Raw genomic sequence first — 12,503 nt, 5'->3', positions numbered from 1 at the left:
GCAGTTCTCTTTATCATGGATTGTACTTGAGTTTTTCAGAGGGACTGCAACTCTGTGATACCTTGCCTTTTTACACTTCACTGTAAATTAAAAAAAGCAGTCTGCCAGACTAAACCTACTTCATCTACCTTTGCAAATAACCTGCACATGGGAAACAGAAGGGCTTGTTTTTAGTTTATAAGTCATTGTTGTTTGGGGTATTTTCTATTTCCATCCTAAATGCAATGAAGTGATTGAAACAGTTTTGACAGAATGTAAAAAGAACCCTCCTCAGGTTTTGCCACAGCCAGATACAATGGGATGAACATCAGCACAACATCTTGCACACAATGCTCTCAACAGCTTTGGTTACTCAAGAACTATATCCCAACTTCCAAAAATTTTTCAAAGAATAAAGTAAAGTAGACACTCACTTAATCCCTGGGACATCCAGAAGGTTGCTCATGCCTGCCCAGTTGATTTCCAAATGCTACAAGAAGATCAGGGAGAAAATATCATACAGGTCTATTAAAATTTTTTTTAAATAAATGTAGAATTTAAAAGGGAAATGCTTCTAGAAGATGTCTAAATGAAGGAAAACCTGCACCACCAATTGCATCTCTACATTAAAATCAACAGCTGGTATCAATTCCCTTATCTATTTTATCCACCATCCTGAATTGAGGGTATCCCTGGTTCTCAATCTGCAAGAAGATGCAAAGTCAGCACTCAGTCCTTAGCAATGGCCACTGGCAGATGCCCTGGGGTCATGAAGGAAATTCTGCAACTCTATTAAGACTTTGAAGTTGTTTTCTCATCCTTTCACTTTAGGGGTTGGCCTATGCCCTGAGGCAGAGGGATTTACAAATACCACCGGTTTCAGGAGTCTGTATTCCTATTTTTGTTTAAGAGGTTCTTTCATGTGCTAAAATAATGCTGCTACATCTAAACACAAAAACACCTCATACAAGATCAAAAATGTATGACTTCCATGAACTCAAGCAGAGCATAAACCACAAGCAAAGCTGTGTGCTGTAAGATAACTGCTTCTTACAAGACTAGAGGGTTTCTCATATTTTATTAAACCGCAATTGAGTACAAGGGACACGACCTTAAACAGGCAAGCTTTCAAAAGGCAACCATGAATGGTCTCCAAAATGACTGCATTTAAAATCTGTGAATGGGAAGGTAGAGCAGCCAGAAACCTTGCAGAAACAGCTCCTGTGCTGCCACCATAAGACAGTGCTCCCATTCTTAGAGCAAAGCGAGTAATTATTTAGGCACTACTACAAAAGTATAGAGTGAATTAATTCACATCCTCCCAGAATTCAAGAGGGACACTGAACAATTAGGAATTTGTCATTTAAGCACCTGAACTGTGAGGTATTCACAGTTATGCAGTATGGATTATCAGTGATGGCTAGCTCGTGTCACTCATTAAAGACCAAGAAGTCTGCAGAGAGCACCTCACTCCTGACTCACCGGCTTCTGCATGAAAAACAAGGTCACTGCTCCAACAAAGGGGGCATCGGTCAGGAGAGGTTCCAGGATCACGCGCAACGTCCCATACAACTGCAAACAGAACAGGAAAGCTCAGGGTTAAGATATTCTCATGATGCAGCTTCAAAATTGTGAGATTTTCAGTGATTGAGATAATTTTAGAAATTCTACTTGAATTTTATTTAGAATTTAATAAAAAAAACTTTTCCTCCCAAACCATTGCTACTGATATCAGGCAATGCTTTCTGTGTTTGTGGAGTCTCTCTGCAATCCTGCTGTACGATAGAGCCATTTGTCTACTAGATTTCAACATTCCAAGAACAGGTTCTTGGTTTAATCTACACCAGTTTATTAACATCATGGTTCTTCTGAAGTTTTCTACCAACACTCTGAGCTCCTCTGAACTCCAGTGGCAGCTGCTGGCCCACACATACTCAATGCTCCAGCACCGACCCTGTTTAAGAGTCATTCTATGAAGCTTAGAAGTGGCATTTAAGTGCTTTCCATGGAAGGCCTCATTTCTCCAGCCAAGAACAAGGAGAGAAAGCCAGTCATTCCAAGCCTGACAGTTGCTAGTTTCCCAGTTAAGTGTCATGACCTTCCCACTGGGAGGTGCTACCTCCTGCCCCACACAGCCTTGAACAGACAATGTTAGCACTGCACGCACCTGTACACCTTTCACGCCAAGATTAAATTTCGATATGTCCATGTGAATCTCACAGTCCCCTATGTAACTGAAAGAAAATTCTCACATTATTCCACAGTTTGCAATAGTCCCATGAGAAATCTGGGGCTGTACAGAGTATAAATGAAATCAGTTTAAGGATTGACAACATGATCCCACAGGCAGAGAGATGGATTTTCAAGTGACTGAGAAAGGGAAGTTGAACAAAAGTCAGGTCTTTCACAAGAGAAACCTTGCAGTCAGCTGGAATATTGATGTACCTGTAAAACATTGAAGCAACCTCCATATTTCTAAGTTACTTTTCCATTCTTAAGACTGGGGGTTGGCTGGAGCAAGCTTGCTCCAAGAAGGGGACCAAGATGCTCATTCAAAATTCAAGGTCAGAGCCATTGCCCTCTTGCTCCCTTCTCTGCCAAAAGCCTGATCCCACCCCACACCCTGGTGACTCAGCCCCCAGGCTGGTGCAGAGCTATCCTGCCGTAACTTATGGGGTTCTCACCTTGCCCACACCCAAAAAGGCCATAGATCACCCAAGCCCACAACCCAAAAACCCACTTGAAGGACAAATTTATCACTAAAAATAACCTGTTTTCCTTGAGGCTGAATTCAAAGACAGTGACTTAGATCAGATTTTGGTTAGTTGCCATGGAGAACATCAGGTTTTAAATAAAGCAAATGCTGAATGCGGTTCTTTGGCAATTTGGAAAGCACCTTAGACTGTTATTAAAGTACAAGCATCACCTTATGCAGAAACCAATAGCCACACCCCAGGGAGCAGAACTTCGCAGATCTGTTGATGCCTCTGGCAGAAAACAATTGAAGGGAGCTACTAAGTTCCCTTTCAGCCCCCTGAGAAATAGCTCTGGCTGCAAACACACAAACACCCTGCAGGTAAAGCAGGATGTAAAGGTGCTGCAGCAGTGAATGTGCTGTGCTTGCTGCTTGCATGCATAACTTCATTCCATAATCAAAGGAAAAGGGCAGGAGTTCTGCTCTAACCACATGTATATGGGCAAATAGCGCTGCAGTTGCCACAAATCCAAACTGTAATTTGCATATAGACAGATTCCTTCCCATCCCTAAAAAACCTGCCAAGACTTTGCAACCCTGTGAATCTGCCTCCACTTTTGCAAGCAAAGTTCTTTGTGTATTTGTTTACAGGCAGTCACCTAGCAGAATTTCAGGAGCTCATAACACATAGAATAAAGCCTTTAATGTTAGAGCATCCTCACTTCTTATTTCCAAGCTCATAAACCATGCCGAAATTAACACAATCTTTCTTAAAAGCTAGTGACATAATTAAACTTATTTTATGTTTGTTAACTTCTACAATTTTGACATTATCTTACAGGACATTACACTGTGTGCTAATAGAGCATTGTTACAATAAAATTCTAAACGAGGAGCCAAAATTAGTTCCTTAATTTGCAGTAATTAATCCAAGAGGATTTAATTCAGCTTTTGCAAGTGTTTAACACAACACAAGTAAGAGCTGTGGTGTTTTACAGCCTTTCTACCTTTCCACACACTCAAAAACTCTTCCCACTTGGTTCAAGAAGAGAAGTCTTATCAGACCTTGAGCCTTAAATTAGCCTTATGTTTGCCTCATACAGGTAGCACCCCCTGCCAGGGTGCTTGGTAGGAAGGATGAACTCTTTGTTCATTAGTTATTCCTCATTTCCAGTCCCAGCTGCTCATGCTTCCATCTGCTCCTCTGTGCAGCATAACCTTGCTGTGCTCTCTGCCGCCTTGCCCCAGAGCACACCTGAGCCAAACTCAAGCCTTGATACTTAAAATGCTGAGCCCCTCCACCCTACATAGGACTGTGCTCTACCCACCTGTGGAGGGTGAAAGAATCACCTGTTTCTCTCCTACATCACCTGTTGCACAAGGTGATGCAGATAGGCCTGTGCTGTGGGTGAGAACCTTTTTCAAGTGCAAGTATCTGTGTCTCTTCTGTACTTGTCTGGAAAAGCTGGGCCCAGTGTTAATGATACAAAGGCAATCCACTGGCTGAAGGCAGGGCTGCTACCAGAGCTGGTAAGTTGAACTAACCTGGATGTCTGCACCTCCCTTCAGAAAAAGCCCAGGCAATTCCCTGCCTGTAAAGCAACTGCCCAGGGCCCCATCTTCTCATGGCCCCCATGCTGAAAGCCCCCTTTGGCCCAGCCTCCTCAAGGACAGCTACAGCCCATACAAATAAGGGACCTCTAAGTGCTATTTTTCACACTTCCCAAAGCAAAGGATGCAACTTGTGATACCACAAACTTAACACAGAGGAAAGGAAGCTCCTCTTCACATAGCCCATAGAACTGAACCACAGCATTCAGTGTTGCATCATGTTGGTGAGATCAGGAGCACAAGGTGAAACAAAGCCCTTCATGGATCACATGTCTGTGAGTGGCTAATAAACTACACAAATGGTTCCATACAGACTACAAAGGAAGGGTAAGAAGGAAAGGTTTTTTCTACTCCTACCCTCTTCCTGTATTGTCTCCATGTCAAATCAAAGACTCTGGACTTCAACAACTAGTTGCCTTCTTGATAAAACTGGAGGAAAAAAATCTGTCCTTCTGTACTATTGAGAGACTGAAAGCAAGAAGCATTTACAGAGCACTGAAACCTGACACAAGAGTCACTGTGGTGTCAGCACTACACAGTGTACCCCCCAGGCACCCACAGCACTTAACAGTCCTCTCCAGTGCTGTGATGCCAGCACATAGCCATGTAAAAAGATCAGACATTTAAACCTCAACAGCACAGTGACCAAGAGATGGAGTGAAGGACAGCCTCACACCGGGGTAACTCAAGTCCATCTCCTCTAAGTAGCAAAAAAATTTGTTCTATTGGCAATCCAGGAAAAGGCAGGGAAATAATAGCACTGATCATAGATTTGCCTCTCCCTGTTCCTGAAAGCAACACACAATCTCCTGCAGACACTGCAGGATGCACAACACAGCTTAGTTGCAGACACTGATGTTAACATATGAACACAAATGAAGCTGAGGCCTTAATGCAGCCCTAGAGAAGAGACCCCCACCAGAGAGGCAAGGCAAACCCACACTCTTGTGTGAATACAGAAAATACTGGGGTTATCAGATGGCACCAGCTCAGGTTGAGTTATCAGCATCAGCATGAGGAACAGAAGTGCTTGGCCAGTTTGGAGATGCTGATGGGTCTGCCAGAGGGACAGGAATGTGGAGGTGGGGGAATCCCTCTGCAGAGGATTAGCAAAAGAAAGTGAAAATGAGCATGTGGGAGAAGCAGTTTAGCAGAGAACAGCAGCAACATTCTGCAAGGCTTAAAAGGCATCAGATCTCTCAATCTCAACATGGAAAGCATGAATGATTTGCCAAAGGCCCCAACACTGACCTGGGTATTACAACAGCACTGATACATCTGGCTGAAAATCAAGCATGTGAATTTAGGGAGTGATGATGCTCTGCCAGGGCTGGGGATGCTGCCATGCCACTGCCATGGTGAGCAGCAGGCACAGTTCTAAGGAGCTCTGTGCTGTTGCCAATACATTCCATAATTTCACAGCTTTTTCCTGGCACTACCATGAAAAGCCATTTATATTCGGCAGCTCAGTCACCCACTAAACTTACAGAGCTACAGAAGCATGAAAGTGGTAATTCCCCCAGCAATTCCCTTCTCCAGGGCTAAACCAGGAGAGATTTTAGCTCTGCAACGGCTCTGATGTTAACAAAACATACAAGCTGATTCAAAACACCCTGGGAGGTATTAAATGTTTTATCCAATTTTGTTGTTGTTGTTAATAGAGCTAGAGGCAGTATTCTGCTCAGAGAATAGCTGTAATCAAAAAAGCAAATGTGTTAGATGGCACATAGAACAAATGACTAAAACAGAGGATTAATCTAGAGGAAGGAATTAAAAAATAAATAGTGCAAGTAGTTCTGGAAGAACTGGAGAGGTTGGACTAATGAGAAACCACAGTAGGCAAGACAGACCGAGCATCTCCAGACCTGAGAGCTTTCCAGAGAAGAGGAAACAGTTTGAAAACTTGGGTTCTCACTGCCATCAATGGCAAAGCCAAAGGACACATTCTTATTCATGGCAGCCCTGACAGGCCAGAGGAGGTAACACTTGGAGCTGTGCTGGTTATTTCTGGTCTAGAGGCTGATGCACATTTCACTTCTGTAACAAGTGAGGACATCCAGCTGGGAGACAGATTATCTCACATCATTCTAGGCTAATCTTAGTATACAGTGCCCAGTCCAGCATGACACATACACAGGCAGTAAGTTAAGAACCATCAACATAATCAATGATGCAATGTTACCAGATCTGCAGGTCCAGGGTAACTTGTCTTCTGTCAATTTCTTTGGTGTAGGCTTTTATTCCATTAATTCTAGGGCACTGAAATAGAGACAAACAAGTTACAACATAGTCAACACCTATCAAGCTAAGCACAAGTGAAAAGTCCTACTCACTTTGATGAATTTGAGTACAGAAGCATTAATTAAAAACTTTGCAAAACTGCATGTAAAATATGAGTATACCATGCTAGTTTTTTTTTCCTTTAAAGACAGAACAACCTTGACAGTCCTCAAACACAGGGCTAGTTGCAAATAGCCCTAGGCCATCCTGCAAGCCTTAGAAAGCACTGAAAACTCCTGCTGCAAGGGTACAACAGAAATAAATATGGATATGGTCCTTTTTTTCTATCTCCAGTACCAGGATGCTATCAGCAAGTGGGAAGAGATGTGTGTCTCTCCTGTATGATCCTTCCTTCATGAGCATGGTGAAGATGCTCAAGTCAACATGAGGAGGGAGCAAAGCTACTACAGAGTTGAACATCTCACTCCCCTTACCCCTGAACTTTTCAAAAAAGAGTGAACCATAAGAGTTACAAAAGACTCCCACTACCTTCTCGCCAAAGTGGATCTTGGTAAAGGTGCATGTTTTCAGATGTACACTCTTTGCTCTGATTTTTGGTTCAAGAACTTCTTTAAACGTTTTTTCCATAATTGTTCCGAAGTATGGCCAAGCCTGTACAAGGACCTAAAGAAGGGTGAAAGCATAAACACACTGAAGATTCTTTGAGTAAAACAACTTTTGCTGAGAAACAGGCACACCCATTACAGAACCCTGGCTATTAATATCTGTCCTTTTAAAATACCAAGTCAACTTTGTGCACTTAAGTCATCCTTATGGAAGGATCTATCTCTGTTCCTCAGAACTGGAATTTGTTTCAGGAATTGAAGGGTGAGTTTTCAGTACCATGGAGGCTGCTTCTAACCACAGGAGCCAACGAAGCCCACGGTTAAATTTCTTAAGTACAATAATCCCTAATTACTCTAAAGTGTCACAATGTTCCCTGGAGTTAGGTTTATTTAGAGGATTGAGATGAGCTTTTATATAAAAAAGAAAATTTGATAAAAAACACACCAAAAAAGAAGATAGTCACTGGATGCCAATTTGCAAGTTCAGCTGTTTTACTCTGAGAGGTTGACCATACCTGCTGATGGAAGCATGTGCCTCAGTGCTCTCTGGGAACCTTTCTGGTAAGAGGAGATATCACTAAGTTTGCTAAAATAATAACATACACATGTAGGTATCCATACATATGGACAAACACTCGCTTTTTCTTTTTAGTCTCAGAATGAAGTGCTGAATTTATCAAACTTGTATCAACCAGGCTCACACTGGCTCTGAACCTCAGTGCCAACCCCACACTTAAGTAACTTCATACTTCTGTATAGACACTGATACAATTGAACTACACTAATTTAGTAGTAATTTGATAACTTTCTCAGACTTGTTCCTCAGAGTTTGGATGGGAGCAGGTGGCCTCACCAGCTGGAGTTCAGAGCTCCTCACCTTGTTCAGCCACTCCACTCGTTCAACATCAGGGAAGTGAACCTGGATGCAAAGAAAAATAAAGTGAGTGCCATGTCCCATCTGTTTGAGCACACTGCAACACATGCAAAAGATAGCAGGGAGTGTGGAACAACTGTTAAAGTAAGCTGAGATCCCTCTGCCTTTATACATACATCTTTTATAATTTCCTACCTCCTTGAAAAATTGTAAAATGCAAAGAAGCCAGTAGAGAATAGTAAAAGGCAAAAGAACTCACGTGCACTGATGTATCAGTATGCCTCTGGGCACATTTACATTATTAAAGCAAGTGTCACTTCCTGTTCATGATGTAAAGCAGCATTAGATTTCTCATCCTTCTCTTCGTCATGCCTTGGGAAGCCACGAGAACCTACTTCCCTTTAAGACCATGAGCTGTGCAGGACCTGTTTCCTGTACTTGCTCTCCTCAACCAGGACACCACACTTTGGAAAACAAGAACCTGCTTGGGAAACTCAATGTTGTGGCAGCATTTCTCCACTAACACCAACATGGTGCCAATGGCTTCAGGGGAAAAAAGCCCTGTAAGAGTTCAAGTCTGTTAGTATACACTATCATGTGTAACAGTCCAGTGTTTTCACCTCTCAGAGCTTTTTAAGACTTTAAGGAGAAATTAAAATGAAATAGTCACTTATAAATCATGTTTTCAAGTTGGACACACTAAATGCCAACAAGAAGTGTTTATGTCCATTACAAAACGCCACAAGTTCGCTGAAGTGATGACTTGCTTAATCACGATCAGGACAACTGGGTATGAGACCCTCTCAAGTGACTGATCTCTCAGACCCCTGCAAGAAGTTGCTAAGTGAAGAGAGTTACAATCACCTTACTACAATCACACATTAAAGCCTATGGATGTGGTATTTGCAGCTGGTGTTACAAGCTGGTAGCATGTTACTGCAGAAGGGAAGGACACTGCAGCAGCTTCTTAAAATAGACATTAGAGCACCTGAATACAAAGGGAATCTGACTAACATCTAGCCTGACAATAGTAATTGGGTAGGACAATACCTCCTCTTACAAGACCTGTGAATTACACTTTTCAGGCAAAGCCTTACTGTTCATCAGCTTTCAGAGAGGTGTCACCGATGTTTGAATGGAATGGACAGTAGCCTGTTTTTTAGTACAGCTTCATATATGATTGAAGAGCCTATTTTCCTTGCTCAAATGATGCTTCAAATGATGTCATTAAAAAACCCAAAGTAATATTATCATATTCTCTATAAGAAATTTCTTTTGATGCTCTAAATAACAACTTTTACATTAAATAAGACAACAGAAGTTCACTGAAATATCAGCCTACACAGGTCTATTTGCATGATGTCAGCACCAAAAGGGACAATCAACACAGACAAACTGCTGCTGATATTTTACAGTGAGGCAGATTATGTGAATCAGGGGACCTCCACTTCATCTGCCAGCCTTTCATCTTCCACCTAAAGGCTCTCCACCAGGGCACACAAATCCGGGGTTCTCAGCTCCAATGTAATTGCCAAGCAAAAACATCCTGCAGAGCACTTGGGCCACAACTTGGGATCAGATGTAGGAAGGATAGAGCAGGGATGGAAGCAGCATGGTGAGCTTGTTCTTCAAAACACCTTACAGACAGGAGAGGGATGTGACCCAAAAGAAAGGACAGGACAACAGTTAGGCTACCCCTTCCCAGAGAGAAAGTCACTGCTCTTTTGTGCAGGGGCATTATAAACCATTACAGTTGTCTGGGATTATTCACTAGAGGCAAGGCTCCTAGAGACTTGAAACAGCACAAAGGGGCATCAGGAAAGAGGCAAAACCCATGAGAATGAGGCTGTAGGTAGATCCATCTTTAGAAAAAGTAAAATTGAATTTATTATTTGCACCACAGTCACCCGAACCACCAATGGCCCACAGCAAACCTCCAAAGCAACTGCAATGAATCACACTGCTCTGTGTCACACCTCAGATGCTGTGATAGCAGACATTTATACACAAATGTACAGGTACATTTCCACCCCAGCTGACACCCCCTCATTCAGGTGTCTGCAACCCAGGTCCCACCCAGGCACTTGGCGCCTCAGTTTCCTCTGACAGGTGGAAGGAATGGCACTGCTGGAGCTCAAAGGCTGGGACCAAAGGCCACCAGGGGCTCCCGGGCTGACACAAAAAGGGCTCTTGTTGCAGAGAACATTACAGAAACTGGCTGATTACATGAATAGTGAAAACCAGCTTTTTGTCCTTTATGACAGGCCACCAAATTTCAGTGGGTTCTCAATACCAAAGTTCAGCTCCACTCAATGGTATGAACTAAATGAGCAGTTCTGTGAGGAAGCAGAGCTCAGTCTCCAGGTCTTGCAACTGTATTATCCACTGTGTAACAAGACACAAGCTCTGAGCAAGTCCTTTCCTACCCATGGGGCATCCCCATAATACACATGCTAGCTAGCATGTCACATGGTTAGCTCAGCTCAGTGACACCACCAAGCTCTCTTCTTGACCCAACCATTTATTCCAAGAATTTATTGTGTCCTAATATGTTTTGAAAGTAAAACCATCTGCAGTTCCATACTTCTGGATTTCAGACTCCCTTCTGGCCCTTGTTACTGGTGAGAGCCTTGTCAGCAAGGTCTTGCCCCGAGTTTGTCGTCAGTACAGCACAGGTAGGAGGAGACCAAAACACTTCCTACTAATCCCAGAACCAGACACCAGGAGCTGCCAAAATTAATACTAACACAGAGTAAGATTTAATCCTGTAGCCTTGGGCAAGTCCCACTATCAGAATCAGTTTAACCTATCTACAAAAGCAGGCATACTTCTTGCCAAAATTTAAGGAATGCAGTAAAAATTACTTAGCATTTGAAAAGAGCTTTGAAGATCAAAAACACTAGGTAAGGGGCAATTACTAGCAAGTAAGGAAAATGTGTAAATTCTGCATGACTCCACCTTGCCCTGGAGCAAGCCACAGCAAGGATCACAGCAACAACAAAACCCATGTCTGATACAACAGCACCATTCTGTTCAAATACAACACAGCAATCTATCCATCAGGGTTTGGTTTGGTTTTTTGCTTGTTTGTTTGGTTGTTTTGGGTTTTGTTGGGAATTTTGGTGTTTTGTTTCTTTTTACAAGAAGCCTGGGTTTTTAGCTATTCATACATGAGGGGGGGAAAAAAAAGTGTAAACAAGGCTTGCATGAACAAGGACTTAAAAGGCAACATTTTAAAAGGACAGTTCTGTACCCAGTAGTATTTTGCCTGGTAAAAGGAGTTTAACACCAGGAAAAAAATGCAGCATACTTGGATTCTGCCATGTGCAGCCAGATAACCAGTGGCAAAAGCAACCTAGAGTAGTCACCACCACCCCAGGAGCTGGAATGAAGGTGGAAGCCTGGCTACCTCTGCTCTAAGCACTGCCTACTTGTACAGAAGTCATGCTAAAGGCTGCAAAGGCTGAAGTCAGAAGGTCTCAACTCTCCAAGCTATGGATCTGACTGTGCCTGCCATGAGCAGCTTTCCAGCCTGGTTTCCTAAGGAAGCACAGCCTGCCCACGTACACTGTCTAGCACAGGAATGCATCTATTCCAAACTCACTGGCTGGTTTCAGCCAAGAAACTGGTGCTGAAAAACAATCCTGCAAATACCCCAAAACAGATGCTCGAGTAGATTAGGGAAATCTCCCAGCAGCCCCCCTAAAGGAAAGGCTGCATTCTGTATATCTCCCAACAACTGATACCAGGACTGAGCAGAACCTGAGCCAATTTAAAGAAGCCACTTCCTAGGGAGAACAATTTTTAACCAACAGCAAAATCAATGATTGCTCTTAAGTCTTCACTGTATGGATCCCCTCATTTTATTACAGACCATATGAAGAGACAAAGATTTATGAATCCCAAGACACTGCCATCATTTCACACCTTCAGAACCTTTCCTAAGATTACAACACTGCAAATGCAAACCATGCTCCCCTTGAACTGTATTACTACTGCCACTTCTGTGTGACAGGAGAGAAGAACTCAGCACAATTTTAGAGCTCCCAACTGAAGGTCCATGAACATTGAAAGGCAAAACCAAAAGATAAAAAAAGACAACACCACAGAGAATAAACTGAATAGATATCAGGTGAGAATCAGCCTCCAAGATGGGCACATGGAAGAAGTAGATCAAATAGAAGATGGGGATGGAAGGAAAATTAAAACTGGGGAGTTAAAAAGCATCAAGGACAAGTAGTGTGGAAGCAAACACCCAACTGATGAACAAAAGTTACCAAGACACAAAAGGAAAGGAAGAGGCAATATAGATAAAACTAAAACCACACTGTGCAGCCCCTTTATCATTATGTCCTACATCCTGCCTTCCAGGAGTAAGGGCCAAGAATTCACAAGTGACAAATCAGACCTCTGGAAAGAGTCTGACTCTACTATCTCTATGAGCACATGCTGGGCGGTGGGCGATAGAAATGAGATAGCCCTTAAACCTTCCCTTCTC

The 12,503-nt window shown here is 42.7% G+C and overlaps 1 protein-coding gene across 1 annotated transcript in view; it reads right to left on the bottom strand.

Moving 5' to 3' along the window:
• Positions 1-12,503, bottom strand: part of ESYT3 (extended synaptotagmin 3) — a 30,592-nt gene that overhangs the window by 16,433 nt on the left and 1,656 nt on the right. Inside the window, exons 2-7 of the mRNA XM_059852353.1 lie at positions 8,009-8,050; positions 7,055-7,189; positions 6,468-6,544; positions 2,147-2,213; positions 1,462-1,551; positions 414-469 (exon numbers count right to left, since the gene is read on the bottom strand). Coding sequence (XP_059708336.1) covers positions 414-469; positions 1,462-1,551; positions 2,147-2,213; positions 6,468-6,544; positions 7,055-7,189; positions 8,009-8,050 — 467 coding nt within the window. The remainder of the gene's footprint in view (positions 1-413; positions 470-1,461; positions 1,552-2,146; positions 2,214-6,467; positions 6,545-7,054; positions 7,190-8,008; positions 8,051-12,503) is intronic.

Source organism: Haemorhous mexicanus, chromosome 8, assembly GCF_027477595.1.
Source record: "Haemorhous mexicanus isolate bHaeMex1 chromosome 8, bHaeMex1.pri, whole genome shotgun sequence".
NCBI classification, from domain to species: Eukaryota; Metazoa; Chordata; class Aves; order Passeriformes; family Fringillidae; genus Haemorhous; species Haemorhous mexicanus.
The sequence above is the reverse complement of the archived record's forward strand: the minus strand, read 5'-3'. Positions and strand labels throughout refer to the sequence as shown.